Source organism: Lagenorhynchus albirostris, chromosome 2, assembly GCF_949774975.1.
Source record: "Lagenorhynchus albirostris chromosome 2, mLagAlb1.1, whole genome shotgun sequence".
Taxonomy (NCBI): Eukaryota; Metazoa; Chordata; class Mammalia; order Artiodactyla; family Delphinidae; genus Lagenorhynchus; species Lagenorhynchus albirostris.
In genome coordinates, this window is record NC_083096.1 from 142262504 (window position 1) to 142283048 (window position 20545).

Here is a 20545-nt window from a genome sequence, read left to right on the forward strand (position 1 = left end):
CTTAGCTTGTGAGAGCCCATGTGGGAAAACGGACCCTGCCCTCCAAATATCAGGGATCCGTGCTCTGATCACTGCTTGCTGCTTCTGGTAACAGGTACAAAGAGGTGAGCAGCCACTGTTGTTGCACCCCCACCCCACCAACTGTTCAAAGCCCCTCTCCCACAGCTAAAGTGACTTCCAGGGGATTTAAAGGGCTGCCCCTTCATTGTTTTCTTTTTCCCCTTTTAGGAGACATTAATGACTATGACATTCAAAACAACTGCATATACAAAGGAAATTCCAAAGTGACTGCACATGCCCACGAAAAGGCTCAAAAAAGACCTAAAAAGACCTTAAAGTTTATACTTCAGGCTGATCCTCAACACAGACCCAAAATACAAAAACAATAACAAAAGCATCAAAACCCAGGAAAGGAAAAAAACCTGATTTCCAGAGTTTCCATATTATTAGTTTCAAATGTCCAGTTTTCAACAACAACAAAAACAAATCATAAAGCATATTAAAAAATAGGAAAGCATAGTCCATTCAAAAGGAAAAAGAAGAAAAATCAAAAGACACAGTCCCTGGGGCTTCCCTGGTGGCGCAGTGGTTAAGAATCCACCTGCCAATGCAGGGGACACGGGTTTGAGCCCTGGTCCGGGAAGATCCCACGTGCCGCGGAGCAACTAAGCCCATGCGCCACAACTACTGAGCCTGTGCTCTAGAGCCCATGAGCCACAACTACTGAGCCCACGTGCCACAACTATTGAAGCCCGCACACCTAGAGCCCGTGCTCCGCAACAAGAGAAGCCACCTCAATGAGAAGCCCATGCACCGCAATGAAGAGTAGCCCCCGCTCGCCACAACTAGAGAAAGCCCACGCGCAGCAACAAAGACCCAATGCACCCAAAATTTTTTTAAATTAATAGTTTTTAAAAATCTTACAATAAAAAAATCAACTCAAAATGGATCAAAGACTTAAATTTATGACCTAAAACTATAAAACTCTTACAAGGAAACATGGGGCAAAATCTTCACAATATTATACTTGGCAGTGATTTCTTGGATATGACACCAAAGGAACAAGCAACAAAAGAAATGCAGACAAACTGAACTTCATGAAAAAAGACAACCCAGAGAATGGGAGAAAATATTTGAAAATCATGTATCATAAGGAATTAATATCCAGACTACATAAAGAACTCCTATAACTCAACAACAACAACAAAAAAACCCCAAGCAACCTGATTTAAAAGTTGGCAAAGGACTTCATCAGACGTTTCTTCAAAGACATACCAATGGTCAATAAGCTCCTTATAAAAGATGCCCAATATCACTGATCAGTATGGAAATGCAAATCAAAACTTCAAGGGATTTCTCCGGCGGCCCAGTGGTTAAGACTCCGTGCTTCCAATGCAAGAAGTGTCGGTTCGATCCCTGGTCAGGGAATTAAAATGCCACAGGCCGCACAGTACAGCCAAAAAAATAAATAAAATAAAAATTAAAAGGGTTATCCCTGTAAAAAGGAAAAAAACTTCAATGAGATACCACCTCACATCCATTAGTATGGCTACTACTAAAAAATTTAAAAACAGGGATTTCCCTGGTGGCACAGTGGTTAAGAATCCACCTGCCAATGCAGGGGACATGGGTTTGATCCCTGGTCTCAGAAGATCCCACGAGCCATGGAGCAACTAAGTCCGTGCGCCAAAACTACTGAGCCTGTGCTCTAGAGCCCACGAGCCACAACTACTGAAGCCCATGTGCCCTAGAGCCCGCAACTACTGAGCCCACACACCACAACTACTGAAGCCCACACACTCTAGGGACCACGTGCCACAATTACTGAGCCCGCGTGCTGCAAATACTGAAGCCCACACGTCTAGAGCCTGTGCTCCACAACAAGAGAAGCCACCGCAATGAGAAGCCTGTGCACCGCAACAAAGAGTAGCCCCCCGCTTGCCACAAATAGAGAGAAAGCCTGTGTGCAGCAACAAAGACCCAATCCAGCCAAAAATAAATTTAAAAAAATTTTTTAAAGTCTCTGCTGCTATTTACAATAGCCAGGACATGGAAGCAACCTAAGTGTCCATCGACAGATGAATGGATAAAGAAGATGTGGCACATATATACAATGCAATATTACTCATCCATAAAAAGAAACAATAAAATTGAGTTATTTGTAGTGAGGTAGATGGACCAAACTCTGTCATACTGAGTGAGGTAAGTCAGAAAGAGAAAAACAAATACCGTATGCTAACACATATATATGGAATCTTAAAAAAAAAAAAAAAAAAAGGTTCTGGAGAACCTAGGGGCAGGAGGAATAAAGACACAGATGTAGAGAATGGACCTGAGGACATGGGGAGGGGGAAGGGTACGCTGGGATGAAGTGAGAGAGTGGCATGGACATATATACACTACCAAATGTAAAACAGCTAGCTAGTGGGAAGCAGCCGCATAGCACAGGGAGATCAGCTCGGTGCTCTGTGTCCACCTAGAGGGGTGGGATAGGGAGGGTGGGAGGGAGACGCAAGAGGGAGGGAATATGGGGATATATGTATACATATAGCTGATTCACTTTGTTATACAGAAGAAACTAACACATCATTGTAAAGCAATTATACTCCAATAAAGATGTTAAAAAAATTTTTTTAATGTCTCTGCTAACCATTAAAAAAATTTAAAATTAAAAAACAGAAAATAATATATGTTGTCAAGTATGTGAAGAAAACGGAAGATTTGTGCACTGTTAGTGGGAACGTAAAATTGTACAGCTGCTGTATGTATGGCAGTTCCTCAAAAAATTAATAGAATTACCATAAGATCTAGCAATTCCACTTCAGGATATATACCAAAAGAATTAAAAGCAGGGTCTTGGGAGTTCCCTGGTGGCACAGTGGTTAGGATTCTGGGCTTTCACTGCTGTGGCCCAGGTTCAATCCCTGGAACCGAGATCCCTCAAGCTGTGTGGCACAGCAAAAAAAAAAAAAAAAAAAAAGGCAGGGTCTCAAAGAGATATTTGTATACCCATGCTTGTAACAACATTATTCACAATTACCAACACAGCCAAAACATGGAAGCAACCCAAGTGTTCATCGATGATAAACAGACAAGCAAAATGTGGTAAACACATAATGGATGTTATTCAACCTGAAAAAGGCAGTATGCCACAACACGGATGAACCCTGAGGACGCTATGCAAAGGGAAATGAGCCAGTCACAAAAAGACAAGTACTGTATGATTCCACTTACATGAGGTAGTTAGAATAGTCAAATTCATAGGGACAAAAGTAGAATGGGAGTTGTCAGGGTCCAGGGAGAAGGGGTAATGGGAGTTAGTGTTTAATGGGTATAGAATTTCAGCCTTACAAGATGAAAAGAGCTATGAAGATGAATCGTGGTGACGGTTGAACAAAATTATGAATGTATGTAAAACCACTGAACTATACACTTAAAAAAGATTAAAATGATAAATTTTATGTTATATGTATTTTACCATCCCCTCCCAGAAAACGGGAACATGAACTGACACAGGATGATTTCCAAGACATACTGCTTAGTAAAAAAAGCGAAGTGTAGAGTACATATACTATGCTACCTATTGTGTAAGAAGAGGAAATTTTAAAACCTAAATATATGTGCTTAGTACTTTGACTATACTCTCAGTCAAGAGGGAAAAGAAAGAACTGCAAACATATCTTCAACTTTTTTTAGTAGGTTTGTGTTTCAAAGTAGTATAGGTGTGGGACTTCCCTGGTGGCGCAGTGTTTAAGACTCTGCGCTCCAATGCAGGGGGCCCGGGTTCAATCCCTGGCCAGGGAACTAGATCCCACATGCATGCCGCAACTAAGAGTTCGCATGCCACAACTAAGGAGCCGGAGACCCGCAACTAAGGAGCCCTCCTGCTGCAACTAAGACCTGGTGCAACCGAATAAATAAATAAATAATGTAAAAGAAAAAAACAAGTAGTATAGGTGTAGCAACTCTGAAACTATTTTATATGTGTTGTAGGATTAAGCAAATGTGCTGACGCTTTTGAGAGCCAAAGTTCTCACTGTGGGAAAGAGAGATACAAATACAGAATGTGGAAGGGCAAAGAACAGTATGAGGATGGTCATTTGGAAGTATCACTTTTAAACTTACTTCATCTATTTCTTGGCTCTGTTTGCTGAAAGGGCTTAAAAACACATCTAGTACTCAAATATGGGTTTCCTCCTAAAAGGAACCAGGGCTTCTGGGAGAAATGTCTAATTCCAAGGCCAAAACAGAGAAGTATAAGAAGCCTAGAACATCTTAGTTTGCCAGAAAGTTAAGAAGTACTCAAAATAATAACAACAACAAAAATGGGGGCATGTAAAAACTGACACGGGAGCTCTCATTGGCCAACCTGTGACAAATTGAGCATCACAATAATTAAGAAGAGTAATGAACTATAAATCATTGAAAACATCAGGAATCAATGAGTCCACATTAAGGATACGTTAGACTTGCTAAATGTAGAAAGGAGAGCTGGAGTTGGAAAATCACCACTTTGCAACCACTGCAGTAAAGATTGGTTCAGGTAAGAAACATCAAAGGATGCTGTATCTAGATCAGAAAGTTTGATAAGGACCAGGATATTGGCATAGTCTTCTAATATCTTATATATTGCTTATTAGTTTCAAGAGGAATAGTATTACCTATGTAGTGTAGAAACAATACAACAGTATATAGATAATATTTTATCTGCACCTGGCTATTTTACCTAGTACCTGAACAATACTTTGACCAAGTGATGAAAAGTAACTTCACTAATGAGGGGCACTGTGTGCTTCATGTTGTAATATACTTGAGAAGGACACAACATCCCTTATGTGGTATTCCGGGCAGAGATGGGAGAACCTGAATATAATTATGAGGAAGCATCAGACTAACCCAAAATGAGGAGTACTCTTCAAAAAAGCCAACGAAACAATGCTGGTCTGTATTCTTCAAAAATATCAATGTAACAAAGGACAGGAAGGACTAAGGAACTCTTCTAGTTTAAATTATAAAGAAATGACAACTGAATGCAAAAATAATCCTGGACTAAAAGGAAAAATATTTTATAAAGGGCATTACTGGGATAATATATATAGTAGATTATATAAAAGTATTGCATCAATGCTAAATTTCCTGAAATTTGATAGCTGCACCGTGGTCATCCTTGAGACTATCCTTGCTCTCGGAAGAGTCCAAAAGACTATCCTTGCTCTAGGATATACAAACTAAAGTATGTTAAGGGGCAGAGGAGCATGATGTATGCAACCTACCCTCAAGAAAAAAACTCTGTGCGTGTGTGTGTGCACGTGTGTGTACACGTGCATGTAGAGATAAAATATGAAAAAACAAATTTGGAAAAATGTTTGAAGTTAGTGATCTGCAAAGTTAAAAATTATTTAAAAATTTTTCAAGTACTATACATAGATCAACTGCCCAATGACCTACACATTATTAAGAATCTAAACACTGGATATATTCTAAAATTTTTTAAAGTTTTGTGATCATCCAGATGTAAGAGCTGAAAGAGAAACAAAGGATAAGCCATAGTGAGGCTAAGCGGAAGACCAGATAGCTGTTGCATCACCCTCTCTCTCCAGGGCTTCCTATAGATGTCATTACAAAACAATCCTCAAAAGGGATTCTTGCTACGCCCCACCAGTGCATCAACAAGGATTTCTTAGCAAATGAAAATGTTACATGGCTTTTAATACTAATGGCAGGTGCCCTTTCCACCCATTTTAAAGCAATTAAGTACACGTTGCCCACTCTAACACTGGGTGCAGGAAATAACACATACTTGTTCTGTTAGGTTTTCACTAACACTTAATTTTATCCATTTTAATTTAAGCAAACTTTTGATTAACCCAAACAAAAATACTTAGTATATTTTGCATCTGATTCCAGCAATACGTATTTCTCTTAAATATAAGATTTTCTGAAACACACCTTTTAAACTTACCATACCTTACACTCCATGTAAGTCTAGATTAAGAGCTTTAGAGTTTCTTAGTACTAGGAAGATTATGGTCTCTCCTCTCCATCCCCACAATATGCAACACTGTATATAAGGCATAATTTAAAATTTTCAAAATAAACTAAACTTACATGTATACCAGATAAAGTTTACTGAAAGAAGACTTCTCTCATTTTCTTTTGGTGTACCCACTTTGACAGTATCTTAACTACATGCATAATCTGCCTTCAGAATATTCTAGCACTTGTCCAATATTACTGTATATATCAGGAGTTGATGTGTTAAAATCTATTTTTTTAAATCACTGTGGTCTTTTGATCATTGTGACACTAAATGCCATTAATCTGAAACTGGCCTAGGTGTTCATTCGTGGTGAACATCTCTACTATACACATTTAATTTGAAAGTTCAAATTATCTATTTGTAGCCTAATGATGTAACTGATGGCTTCCACCTTCATTAACAAGCCAGAAAATTAAAAGGACTTTAAAATACAACAATTGCTATTTTCAAATCAAAAGAATAAAATTGTGAAAACAACTAATGACTGTAAATCACTTTTCTCTCTCACCCTAGGAAAAATTACATACGGTATAATTGTTTTTTTAAAGGGGTTCTTTTAAAGTGGTGGTTCTGAACCTCGGCTGCACACTAGAACTACGTGCAAGCTTTCAAAATCCTGACGCCCAGAACAAGTCCCAGACCAATGAAATCAGAATCTCTGGGGAATGGGACACAATCATCCGTGTATTTTAAAGCTTCCAAAGTGTTTATAATGTACAACTGAGGTAGAAAGCCACTGTTATAAAAGAGAAATATTCTAGATATTTAAATATATGCTGCTTTAAAAACAGCACCATGAGAGGCTATAAACATATTCCAGCAGTGTTCAATGCTTTTTTCTTAAGACTCTTTTAAAAATTGCTTTTTGTCATACCTTCACCAAAAATGGTGTTAGGCATATTGATCACCTGCCTTATTCATTATATTTAGCTGTCACCAGAGGTGAAAACACTAGTTTTAGAGTCACAAAGACCAGGATACAAGTCTCAGCTCTATCATTTAATACTTCTATGACTGTGGATAAGTAGCTTAACTTCCCTGAGCTTCCATTTCCTCATCCATAAAAAACAATGTGCATGACATCTGGCACATAAGAGCTAATGTATAAATGGCTCTGCTTATCATTATCAAACCAGACTCGAAGACGTGGAGGCTAGGACTGTATCTTGTTTAAGGTTATATTTTCACAACCTACCACACAGTAGCTACGCAATAATTCTTAATTAAGCTCCTTAAGAATTTTTTAATCTGTCTTTGTAACCCTAATGCCTAGTACAGATTCTGATATACAACAAAAACTTAAAACTGTTTTCAACAAATGAAACAAACTTATTTCAGTAAAGAACAAACCCTCAAGTCTTGCGCTGTAGCAAAGAATTCAGAATAACCAGCATCCGTAGCCAATAGTCCCACAAATTGCATCGCAGGCCGTTGCTGTATAAACAGTTCTACAGCTTCATCAGTGATGCAACTGCCCCCAGAAATGTCCAGTGACACAATGTTAGGCAGAATATCCTTCTGCTGTAGCAAATGAAAAGCTAGATCTGACTTGAGTTGCCTGTGATCAGAAATATCAAGGTGAAGCAGACATTTAAGTTCTCTAATGACTGCGAGAATCTGTGGTTTGGTCATGGTCAGGCATTTTAGATAGTGCATTGTGAGAGATCTGAGTCGATCCTTACAGGTAAGGAGTGCAGAGATGTTAGTGACCAGAGTATTAGAGATATCCAAGCTTTCCAGTCTGGGTAACTGAGAAACATTAGCCAGGTCTTCACTATGAAAACAAACACTGAAAACACTTAAGATGCGAAGACCGGTGAGCTGACCAAAGAACAACAGTCTTGAATTGCGAGGGATGCTTGCTGAGTCCAACAGGAGACATCGGAGGTTTTGCTGGATCCAGCTATTGCTGCAGAGTCCACTTAGGATGTCTGGAATTGAGAGGTCAGTGTGTACTGCAGTAGCATCCAGTTCAATGAGTCTGTGATGGCAGAAGGCTTGTATGAACGCAGCTGTAGATATTTTAGCTTTCTGAATACTGACCAGCTTCAGTTTCATTTGGTTGCCTCGGAAAATGCTTGCCGTTCTATCAGTCAGCTTGCCTATAAGAGAACCAGAACCAGCTTGTAATAACAACTAAATCTCACGCCTTTTCCAGGAGGTTTTATGGCCAAAGAACTTTGACAGATGCTAATAATAACAACAATAATGACCTACATTTACTGCTTACTCTGTGCCAAGCACTGTTCTAAACCCTTTACCCAAATCATCTCATTTACTCTTTACAATAACACCATAAAAGAACTACGATTATTACCATCTTATAGCCGAGGAAACTCGAGCTTAAAGAGGTTAAGTAACTTGCTCAAGGTCAAAATGTGTGGCAGAATCAAGCATCAAAACCAGTTTGACTCCAGAGCCCACAGTTTTAACCACAGCAACCTTGTTCACAGAAAAAAAAGAACAAAATAAAAGAGGTAGGTAAGTATAGGGTATATAATATGAAAACAGCACTAATGACTACTTTTAACCAAATTAGTGCACAGCCTTTGGTAAGTCACTTACCTCTCTAGGCCTCATTTTCCTCATCTGTAAAATGAGTGGGTTATACTAGATTTCATTTAGAAACGATTTACTAAGCATCTTCTATGTGTGAGATCCCATGTTAAGTAACAGGCTCACAAGGTAATTAGACACCTGTGACCATAAAGAATTCAGTCTAGGAAGCATGTCAGGCAAATAAATCATTATAATAATGTATTATATCCAATGGTGATTCATACCAGGTACTGAATTAATACAAATGAGGTTAACATCGGGGAAGGTTTTTAAGATGGAATATCAGTCTCCCAGGGTGAAGGTGAAAGGTGGAAGAACACGCCAAAGACATGGAGGCACAGAACAACAGATTTTTCAGAATGACCCTAAGTAGATCAGTGCTACTGGCCCATAGCGTACAAGGGGAAGCATGGCTGGAAATGAAAGTGGAGAAGGAGGTAAAAGGCAGATGGGGCCTGTAAACAAAGCTAGGAAACGCAGACATTTAACCTATAAACAATAATGAACAACTCAAAATTTTTAAGCAAAAAAAAATGGTCATAATTATTTTTTTAGAAAGACCAATTATGTGATAATGTAACAAGAATTAGGATGGTATTTGATGGGAGTGAGATGGGGCAAGAGATTATTAATGATTTTAATGATGAGAAATGAAAGTTTAAACTGACAGAACATGGTAGCTGAATGGACTAGGGGAAAGAATTGAGGAAAAAGGTGTATAAGATGGTTCACAAGTTCCCAGTTTGAGTTGGGCTGTGCTACTAAGATAGGAAAAAGGAAACCCCAATATTCAAGGCTTTGAGAAGGAACTTATTACATTTATTCAACAAATATCAAGTGCTCAAGGTATGCAAAGTGCTATGCTACAAGCTGAGGATGGTGAATGAGACAGACATGGCTCCTGCCATCTTGGCATTTATTTACATCCTAGAAGAGAACACAGATACAAAAGAATATAAAACAAGCAGAATACTACTAACATTAAAAATGTAGTCAGTGTTCTAAAGGAAACAAACAAGACAAGAAGATAATGCAGGGGTGGGGAAAAGGAGGAGGAGGACAAGAATCTTCTGTCTCTCGGTGAGGTATGAGGAGGCGACATTTAAGCTGAGACCAAAAGGATATGAAAAGCAAAGGCAGCTATCATTCCAGACACGAGGAGCGAAAGACCTGATATGGGAAAGAGCTTGGCTTTTTCTGTGAAATGAGAGAAAAGCAGTGTGGCTGGAGCATAGTTGGTGAACGGGATACTAGCATCTGACAGATTAGAGACAGAGGCAAGAGTCAGACCTTACAGGCCAGGGTAAATAATTGGCATTTTATCCTAAGTACAAGGAGAAGCCTTTAAAGAGTGACAGAGGTGTAGACAGATCTGATTAAGGTATAAGAGGACTGCTCTCTGCCGTGTGGCAGAGCTTGGCGAGGGGCAGAATTGGAGGTAAGGAAACCATTTGGGAGACCAGGGGAGAAGTAAGAGAAAGGTGTCAATGACAGGGGCTAGGAGGAAAAGAACGTTTGAGATATGTATTTTGAAGACAGAAAATGTGTCAACAGACTCAAGGGTAGAGGGAGGAGGAATGAAAAATGACTCCTAAGTCACTGAACAACTAGGAAGATTTTGAGATGGGAGGAAATGGCAGTGTAGCAGATGCTGTGATGGGACACCAGATCACATTTAGATATAAAGGACTTACTACTTGAGCTGCTGGGAATGCCACCAACTGACAGCCCTCATCTATGGGGACTGCATCAGCTGAAAAGAACTGCTTCACCCATGGTCATACCACTTTCCCATGGAAACCCATATCCCAAGACTGTGTTGGGAGGTATAAAGATCCAGCCCTCACGCCCTAATGCAACACAGATCTGAGTAGTTATTCCACCTTCAGGACTTCCCATAAGATCAGCCGAGGTCTTCTCAGTTCTACATATTCTAAATCTAAAAGACTGAAGCATAAACATTTGGAATTAATCAGCATAGAGACAGTATTTAAAACCATGGGAATGGATGACATGAGAATGTAAGAAGAAGAGGAACAAGGACCAAGTACCAAAAAGCATCTACGTTTAAGATCAAATAGCAGGGGCTTCCCTGGTGGCGCAGTGGCTAAGAATCCGCCTGCCAATGCAGGGGACGCAGGTTCGAGCCCTGGTCCGGGAAGATCCCACATGCCGCAGAGCAACTAAGCCCGTGCGCCACAGCTACTGAGCCTGCGCTCTAGAGCCCGCGAGCCACAACTCCTGAAGCCCGCGCGCCTAGAGCCAGTGCTCTGCAACTAGAGAAGCCACCGCGATGAGAAGCCCTTGCACCGCAACGAAGAGCAGCCCCCGCTCGCCACAACTAGAGAAAGCCCGCGCGCAGCAATGAAGACCCAACGCAGCCAAAAATAAATAAATTAAAAAAATTAAAAAAAAAAAAAAGATCAAATAGCAGAATGAAGAATAATAGCCATGATAATAACTAACCATTTATGAATGTTCTGAACATTTTAGATATACTAACTCCCTGAATCCTCATAAAACCCAATGAAGTATGTATTACTATTAGTCATACTTTACAGATGAGATGAGGCATAAGGAACTTAAGTAACTGGCCCATGGAAATGGTGGCAAACCCAAATAGTCTGGCACCAAAGCCAGAACTCTTACCCTTTCTGTACTACCCTTCAAGGGAAGCTAGATGAGCAGACAGATAAGCAGCAGCCAATGAGGTAGAAGAAAACCAAAAGAATATGATGATTCAGCAGCCCAGAGAAGAGTTATAAGATATGTAAGAGGCATCCTGGATATGTGGTTCTGGAGCTTAGAATAAAGACCTGCACTGGAAACTCTGGGAAATTCAAGTAGAAGTGGTAGCTAAATCAAACAAAATTACCCAGGTAGTGTACAAAGTGAGAAGGGTACCCAAGACAAAAACTTGAGCAACATAAAACATTTAACATATATATGGAGAAACAGAGGCATACAAACGAAACTGTGGAATAGTAACCAAGGATAAAATTAAAAAACAGAAAAACAAAGTACTCTAAGCCAGGAAAGTTGAGAGTAATAAACATTGTCATACATACAAGAACCCCTGATGATTTAATAAATCTAGGAAGGTAACAATCATCTATGGCCACCAAAAGTGAAAAACAACCAGGCAATCAGACTTTATTCACACCCTTAAGAAGTATAGGGCACTACCAAACATCAAACCTGAATCTGATCAAGACTCTACCTCTAATTTCCAATTTATAGGAATTACAAGGATCAGAGAAACATGTCAAATCATTGCAGTCAAACAATGGTAAAGTACAGATTGTAGGACACTTTACAAAACAAATGACCAGTTTCTTTAAAAAAAAAGAAAATAACTGGAAAATCCCAAAATACATGGAGATTAAACAACACACTTCTAAATAACATGAGTCAAAGAAAAAATGTGAAGAGAAACTGAAAAATATTTTGAATTAAATGAAAATGAAAACACAACTTATCAATATCTATGGGATGCAGCAAAGGCAGTGCTTAGAGGGAAAGTTATAGCCCTGAATGCATATATTAGAAAAGAAAGATCTAAAATCAATAATCTAAGTTCCCATTTTAGGAAACTAGAAAAAGAAGAGCAAATTAAATTCAAAGTAAGCAGAAGAAAAGAAATAAGAATTAGAGCAGAGAGAGTAACATCAGCAACATGGCAGAGTGAAACACTACCGTGGTCTCTCCCCTTCAGTCTACAACCAATAAAACATCCATCCACAATGCACATATAAACAGCTCATACAACTCAATATCAAAAAAACAAACAACTCGATTTAAAAATGGGCAAAGACCTGAAAAGACATTTCTCCAAAGACATGCATATGCCCAACACGCATAAAAAGAAGATGCTCAACATCCCTAATCACCAGGGTAATGCAAATCAAAACCACAATGAGATGTCACCTCATACCTGTCAGAATGGCTATCATCAAAAAGAACACAAATAACAAATGTTGGCGAGGATGTGGAGAAAGGGGAACCCTCATATGCTGTTGGGTGGGAATGTAAATTGGTACAGCTACTGGGGAAAACATCATGGAGGTTTCTCAAAAAAACTGAACTACCATATGACCAGCAATTCCACTCCTGGGTATACATCCGAAGAAAAAATGAAAACACTAATCTGAAAAGATACATACATCCCAATGTTCATAGCAGCATTATTTACAACTACCAAGATACAGAAGCAGGGCTTCCCTGGTGGCGCAGTGGTGAAGAATCTGCCTGCCAATGCAGGGTACACGGGTTCGAGCCCTGCCAGGAAGATCTCACATGCTGTGGAGCAACTAAGCCCGTGCACCACAACGACTGAGTCTTCACTCTAGAGACCACGAGCCACAACTACTGAAGCCCACGCGCCTAGAGCCTGTGCTCCGCAACGAGAAGCCACCACAATGGGAAGCCCATGCACTGCAACAAAGAGTAGCTCCTGCTCTATGCAACCAGAGAAAGCCCGCGCGCAACAACTAACACCCAACGCAGCCAAAAATAAATAAATAAAATTAAAAAAAAAAATAAAAAAAGACACGAAAGCAACCGAAGTGTCCATCAACAGATGAATGGATACCAGCCTTACAACAAATGTTAAATGAACTTCTCTAGGTGGGAAACACAAGAGAAAAAGACCTACAAAAACAAACCCAAAATAATTAAGAAAATGGCAACAGGAACATACATAAATATGAATGGATAAAGAAGGTGTGTATATGTATGTGTGTGTGTGTGTGTGTGTATATATATAACATTTATATTTATATATTACATTTTTATATATAATTTTTATATTTATATATTTTATATATTTATATTTATATAAAATTGACTACTACTCAGCCATAAAAGAGAACAAACTTTGCCCATTTGCAGCAACATGGATGGATTCAGAAAGCATGATGCTAAGTGAAATAAGTCAGACAAAGAAAGACAAATACTGTATGATATCACTTATATGTGGAGCTTAAAAAAAATACAACAAACTAGTGAATATAACAGAAAAGAAGAAGACACACAGATATAGAGAACAAACTAGTGATTACCAGTGTGTGTATGTGGGCAATAATAGAGGTAGGGGACTGGGAAGTACAAACTACTGGTGTAAGAAAGGCTACGAAGATGTACTGTACAACACGGTAAATATAGCCAATATTCTGTAATAACTGTAAATGGACTATAACCTTTAAAAATTATACACAAATTTGAAAATTAAAAAAATAAAGAGGATGAATGATGTACCAAAAAAACCCTATTATCAAAATGGCAAGAAATAAGTACTGGCAAGGATGTGGGAACCCTCATACACTGTTAGTGGGAATGTAGATTGGTGCAGTCACTATGGAAAACAGTATGGAGAGTCCTACAAAATTACAAATAGAACTGCCATATAATCTAGCTATCCCACTTCTGGGTAGTTATCCAAAGAATACAAAAACATTAATTCAAAAAGATACATGCGCCCCTATGGTGACTGCAGCATTGTTTACAATAACAAAGATATGGAAACAATCTAAGTGCCCATCAACAGATGAATGGATAAAGAAGATGCGGAATATGTACAATGCAATACTACTCAGCCATTAAAAAAAATGAAATCTTAGCATTTCTGACAACATGGATGGACCTTGACGGTATTATGCTCAGTGAAATTAGTCAGACAGAGAAAGACAAATACCATATAATTTCACTCTTATGTGGAATATAAACAAACAAAATAAGAAAAACTAAAGCAAACAGAAACATGTAGATAGAAAAAACAGAGTAGTGTTTATCAGACAGGAAGAAGTGGAGGGGAGGGCAAAACAGGTAAAGGGGATCAACTGTATGGTGACAGAGGAAACTAAATTTTTGGTGGTGGGTACACCATATTTCTATACAGAAGTAGAAATATATTCTGTACGTGTAAAACTAGTAATGTTATAAACCAATGTTACCTCAGATCAATAAAGGAAAAATCAATAAAACCATAAACTGGTTCTTTGACAAGACCAATAAAATCAGTAAGACTCTAGCCAGACTAAAATAAAGAGACAAATTACCAATATCAGAAATGAGAGAGAGGACATCACTACAGATCTCATGGACATTAAAAGGATATGATGGGGCTTCCCTGGTGGTGCAGTGGGTGAGAGTCCGTCCGCCTGCCAATGCAGGGGACACGGGTTCGTGCCCTGGTCCGGGAAGACCCCACATGCCGCGGAGCGGCTGGGCCCGTGAGCCATGGCCGCTGAGCCTGCCTGTCCGGAGCCTGTGCTCTGCAAGGGGAGAGGCCACAACAGTGAGAGGCCCGCGTACCACAAAAAAAAAAAAAAAAAAAAAAGAATATGATGGGCTTCCCTGGTGGTGCAGTGGTTGAAAAGCCGCCGGCCAATGCAGGGGACATGGGTTCGAGCCCTGGTCTGGGAAGATCCCACATGCCTCAGAGCAGCTAAGCCTGTGCACCACAACTACTAAGCCTGCACTCTAGGGCCCACGTGCCTCAACTACTGAGCCCATGTGCCACAACTACTGGGCCTGCACTCTAGAGCCCATGAGCCACAACTACTGAGCCCGCATGCCACAGCTATTGAAGCCTGCACGCTTGGAGCCTGTGCTCCGCAGCAAGAGACGCCTCCGCAATGAGAAGCCTGTGCACTGCAACAAAGACCCAATGCAGCCAAAAATAAATAAATTTATTAATTTTTTAGAAGAAGGATATGAAAGGAATACTATGAACAGCTCTATGCCCACAAGTTTGATAACCTAAATTAAATGGACCAAATCCTTGAAAGGCACAATCTACCAAAACTCACACAAAAAGAAATAGACAATGTGAATGGATCTGTATCTATTAAAGAAATTGAATCAATAATTAATAACCTTCCAAAACAAAAAGCACCTGGATGGGTTCACTGGTGAATTCTACCAGACATTTAAGGAAGAAATTGTACCAGTTCTCTACAATTTCTTGCAGAGCATAGTAGCACAGTGGATACCTCCTAACTCATTCTTTGAGGCCAGCATTACCCTAACACCAGAACCACAGAGCACCTGGGACTTTCCTGGTGGAACAGTGGATAAGACTCCATACTCCCAATGCAGGGGGCCCGGGTTCAATCCCTGGTCAGGGGACTAGATCCCATATGCATGCCGCAACTAAGAGTTTGCAAGCCACAACTAAGGAGCCTGCATGCCGCAACTAAGGAGCCTGCCTGCCGCAACTAAGACCTGGTGCAACCAAATAAATAAAAAATAAAATAAGAAACAAACCACAGAGCTACTATGAAAGAAAACTATAGACCAATATCTCTCATGAACACAGATGCAAAAATCCTCAACAACAACAAAAAAACCTCAACAAAATATTAGCAAATCAAATCTAACAATGTATTTTTTCTTAGGGTGGGGGGGCTGCATTGGATCTTTGTTGCTGCACACGGGCTTTCTCTAGTTGCAGCAAGCAGGGGCTGCTCTTCGTTGCAGTGCGCGGGCTTCTCATTGCAGTGTTTTCTCTTCTTGCACAGCACAGGCTCTAGGCACGCAGGCTTCAGTAGTCGTGGCAAGCGGGCTAAGTAGTTGTGGCTCATGGGCTCTAGAGCACGGGCTCAGTAGTAGTGGCACACAGGCTTAGTTGTTCTGCGGCATGTGGGATCTTCCCAGACCAGGGCTCGAACCCGTGTCCCCTGCATTGGCAGGCAGATTCTTAACCACCGTGCCACCAGGGAAGTCCCAACAATATATTTTAAAAGTACATGTATATCCTATTTAGCATGAATAACAAAAAGGATTAAAAAACTATTTTCTATACAGAAAAACTACAAAAGATTGACAGTGAAATAGAAGATTAAAACAATTATAAACCAACTAGATCTAACAGAAATCTACGGAACAACTCACCCAATAATGGCAGAATATATATTCTTCTCAAATGCACTTGGAACATTCTCAAAATAGAGCATATATTGAGCCAAAAAACAAATCTCAATAAATTTTTAAAAACTGAAATAAAGTATGTTCTCAAAGTACAGCTAAATGAATTTAAAAATCAATAACAAAGAAACCTGGAAATTCAAAAGTATTTGGAAATTAAACAATATATTCCTTAAAACGCAGTGGGTCAAAGAAGAAATCAAAAGGGAAAAATCACAAAATAATTTGAGATGAATGAAAAATAAAGACAACATACAAACACTTACAGGATGCAGCTAAAGCAGTGCTTGAAGGAAATTTATAGCTCTAATTGTATATATTTAAAAAAGAAGCTCTCAAATCAATAACCTAAACTTCTACCTTAAGACACAGGGAAAAGAAAAGCAAACCAAACACAAAATGAGCAGGAGGAAGGAAATAATAAAAATTATAATGAGAATTAATGAAATGGAGGACAGAAAAGAAAATAAAGTAAAAAAAAAATCAATGAAATCAAAAGATGGTTTTTGAAAAGATCAACAAAGTTGACAAAACTTAGCTCTACTGACCAAGAAAAAAAGAGAACTCAAATTTCTAGAATGAGAATTGAAAGGGACAGAACTACTGACCTTGCAGAAATAAAATGAATTGTAAAGAAATATCACGAACAGACTGTATGCTGACAAATCTGATAATTTAAATGAAATGGATAAATTGACAGAATAACACAAACTACCAAAGCTACTGAAGAAGAAACAGACAATATGAATAGACCTATAACAAGTAAACAGATTGAATTAATCATCAAAAAACTATCCACATAAAGAGGCCAAGAGGGCTTTACTGTTGAAATCTACCAAACATTTAAAGAAGAATACATACCAATTCTTCACAAACTCCTCTAAAAAAAAAAAAGAGAACACCTCCCAATTCATTGAGGTCAGTTTTAGCCTGATGACAAAAATCCATATAAAGACATCACAAGAACAGAATATCACAGACCAAAATCCTTTTAAATTATGGATGCAAAAATCTTCATCAAATTACCAGCAAACTGAATCTAGTAATAAACAAAAAGATTTATACAATGTGACCAAGTGGGATTTATCCCAGAAAAGCATGGATTAACATCCAAAAGCAAATTAATGTAATACACCACATTAAAAGAATAAAAAACAAAACCCACGTGAACATTTCAACAAATGCAGAAAAAGCCAACACCCTCTTCCTGATGAATACATTCAACAAACTAAAATAGAAGGGAACCTCCTCAGCCTGTTAAGGGCAATTACAAAAAACCCAAAGCTAAAATCACTCTTAATGGTAAAAGACTAGATGCTTTCCCCCTAAGATCAGGAAAAGAAAAGGGTGAATGTTTCAATACTTCAACTTTGTATTGGAGGTTCTAGCCAGGGAAGTTGGACAAGAAAATCAAATAAAGGCATCCAAATTGGAAAGGAAGAAGTAAAACCATTTCCATTTGCAGATGACATGATCTTGTATACAGAAAATTCTAAGAAATCCTTTAAACTATTAAAACACATAAATCAATTCAGCAAGTTTCCAGGGTATATGATTAACATAAAAAATCAATTGTAGGGACTTCCCTGGTGGTCCAGAGGTTAAGACTCAGTGCTTTCAATGCAGGGGGCACGGGTTTGATCCCTGGATGGGGAACTAAGATCCTACATGCCGCATGGCACAGCCTAATAAAAATTTTAAAAATAATTTAAAAAAATCAATTGGGGGCTTCCCTGGTGGCGCAGTGGTTGAGAGTCCGCCTGCTGATGCAGGGGACACGGGTTCATGCCCCGGTCCGGGAAGATCCCACATGCCGCGGAGTGGCTGGGCCTGTGAGCCATGGCCGCTGAGCCTGAGCGTCCAGAGCCTGTGCTCCGCAACGGGAGAGGCCACAACAGTGAGAGGCCCGCGTACCGCAAAAACAAAAAAACAAAAAACAAAAAAACAAAAAAAAAATCAATTGGATTTCTGTACACTAAAAATGAACAATCCAAAAATGAAATTAAGAAAGCAATTGTGTAACAGCATCAAGAATAAAATACTTAGAAATAAATTTAACAAAGATGTAAACTTATACCCATAAATTAGAAAACATTGTTGAAATAAATTAAAGATCTATTTTAAATAAGTAGAAAGCTCTCCCACGCTCATGTATTAAGGATTTCAGATCGTTAAGATGGTAAAACACTGGTGAAAATAACTAAAGATGATCTAAATAAATAGAAAGACATCATATTCATGGATCAGAAGACTTAATGCTGTTAGGATGGCAATAATCCCCAAATTGATTATACATATTTGATGCAATTCCTATTCAAATCCCAGCTGGACTGTTTGTAGAAATTGACAAGTCAATTCTCAAATTCACATGGAAATATCAGGAACCCAGAATAACCAAAACAATCCTGAAAAAGGTGAACAAAGTTGGAAGACTCACACTTAACAATTTCAAAACTCACTACAAAGCAAACAGTAATCAAGCTACTTGGTACTGACATAAGGATAGACACATCGATCAATGGAATAGAATTGAGAGTACAAAAATAAACCCATACATCAATGGTCAACTGATTTCCAACAAGGATGCCAAGACTATTCAACACAAAAAAAAGAACAGCCTTTTTAACAAATAGTGCTGGGACAACTGTATAGCCACATGCAAAATAATTAAGCTGGACCCGTACACCTCATGCCAAAAATTATTTCAAAATGGACCAAAGTACTAAACATAAGAGTGAAAGCAATGAGACTCTTAAAAGAAAATGTAGGTGTAAAATCTTTAGCACTTCGCAATGGCTTTGGCAATGGATTCTTAGATATGATACCAAAAGTATAAGCAACAAAAGATAAATTGGACTTCATCAAAATTAAAAACTTTTGTGAGTAAAAGGACACTATCAACAAAGTGAAAAGATAATCTACAGAATGGGAGAAAATAACTGCAAACCATGTTTGATGAGGGACATATCTTACAACTCAATAATAAAAGACAAATAACCTAATAAGAAATAGGCAAAAAATCTGAATAGAGCCTTCTCCAAAGAGAAAAAACAAATGGCCAACAAGGATATGAAAAAATGCTCAACATAATTAGTCACTAGGGAAATGCAAATCAAAATCACAATAGATGCCACTTCACATCCACCAGGATGGCTATCAGAAAGTCAGATAACAAGTTTTGGTGAGGATGTGGAGAAATCTGAACTCTTGTAACACTGCTGGTGGGAACATAAAACGGTGCAGCCACTTTGGAAAAGAGTTTGGAAGTTCCTCAGAAAGTTAAACACAGCAATTCCACCCCAATCCAGCATTTCCATTTTATCCAGCAATTAATCCAGCAATTCCACTCCTGGGTATACACCCAAAAGAAATAAAAACATATGCCCACACACAAATGTGTACACTAATGTTTATAGTAGCATTATTTATAATAGCCAAAATGTAAAAACAACCCAATGTTCATCAACTGAGAAATGAATAAAAAGGGGTATATCAATACAGTGGGATATTATGCAGCCATAAAAATTCAGTCGTGATTGATGTTACAACATGGATGAACCTTGACAATGCTATGTTGAGTGAAAGAAGCCAGACACAAGAGGCCACATGTTGAATGATTCCATTTATATTAAATGTTCAGAAAAGGCAAATCCGTACAGGTAGAAAGTAGATTATGACTGCTTAAAATTAGGGTGGAATGGATAAGGAGATTTTTTTTAAGGTGATGAAAATTGACTGTGATGATGGCTGCACAAATCTGTGAATATACTAAAAAAGTAAAAAATAAAAAAATAACTGAATTGTATACTTTAAATGGATGAATTATACAGTACGTGAATTTTATCTCAATAATGTGTTACCCCCCAAAATTTTTCATTAAGAAAAAACTGTAACATCGCAAATTAAACATAGCTCTTTGAAAGCCCCACTACAATAGGAGGTAAAGGAAAAAAATTTAAAGGTTCATATTCACAAAGAAAAGAATGGGAGATGAGACTATAGCAAGAGCAGGGCAAGCCT

General features: G+C 38.6%; 1 protein-coding gene across 1 annotated transcript in view; it reads right to left on the reverse strand.

Annotated features, from left to right (window-relative positions):
- Positions 1-20545, reverse strand: part of ZYG11A (zyg-11 family member A, cell cycle regulator) — a 58388-nt gene that overhangs the window by 23247 nt on the left and 14596 nt on the right. The window contains exon 3 of the mRNA XM_060142587.1: positions 7391-8142. Within this exon, the coding sequence (XP_059998570.1) occupies positions 7391-8142 (752 nt within the window). The remainder of the gene's footprint in view (positions 1-7390; positions 8143-20545) is intronic.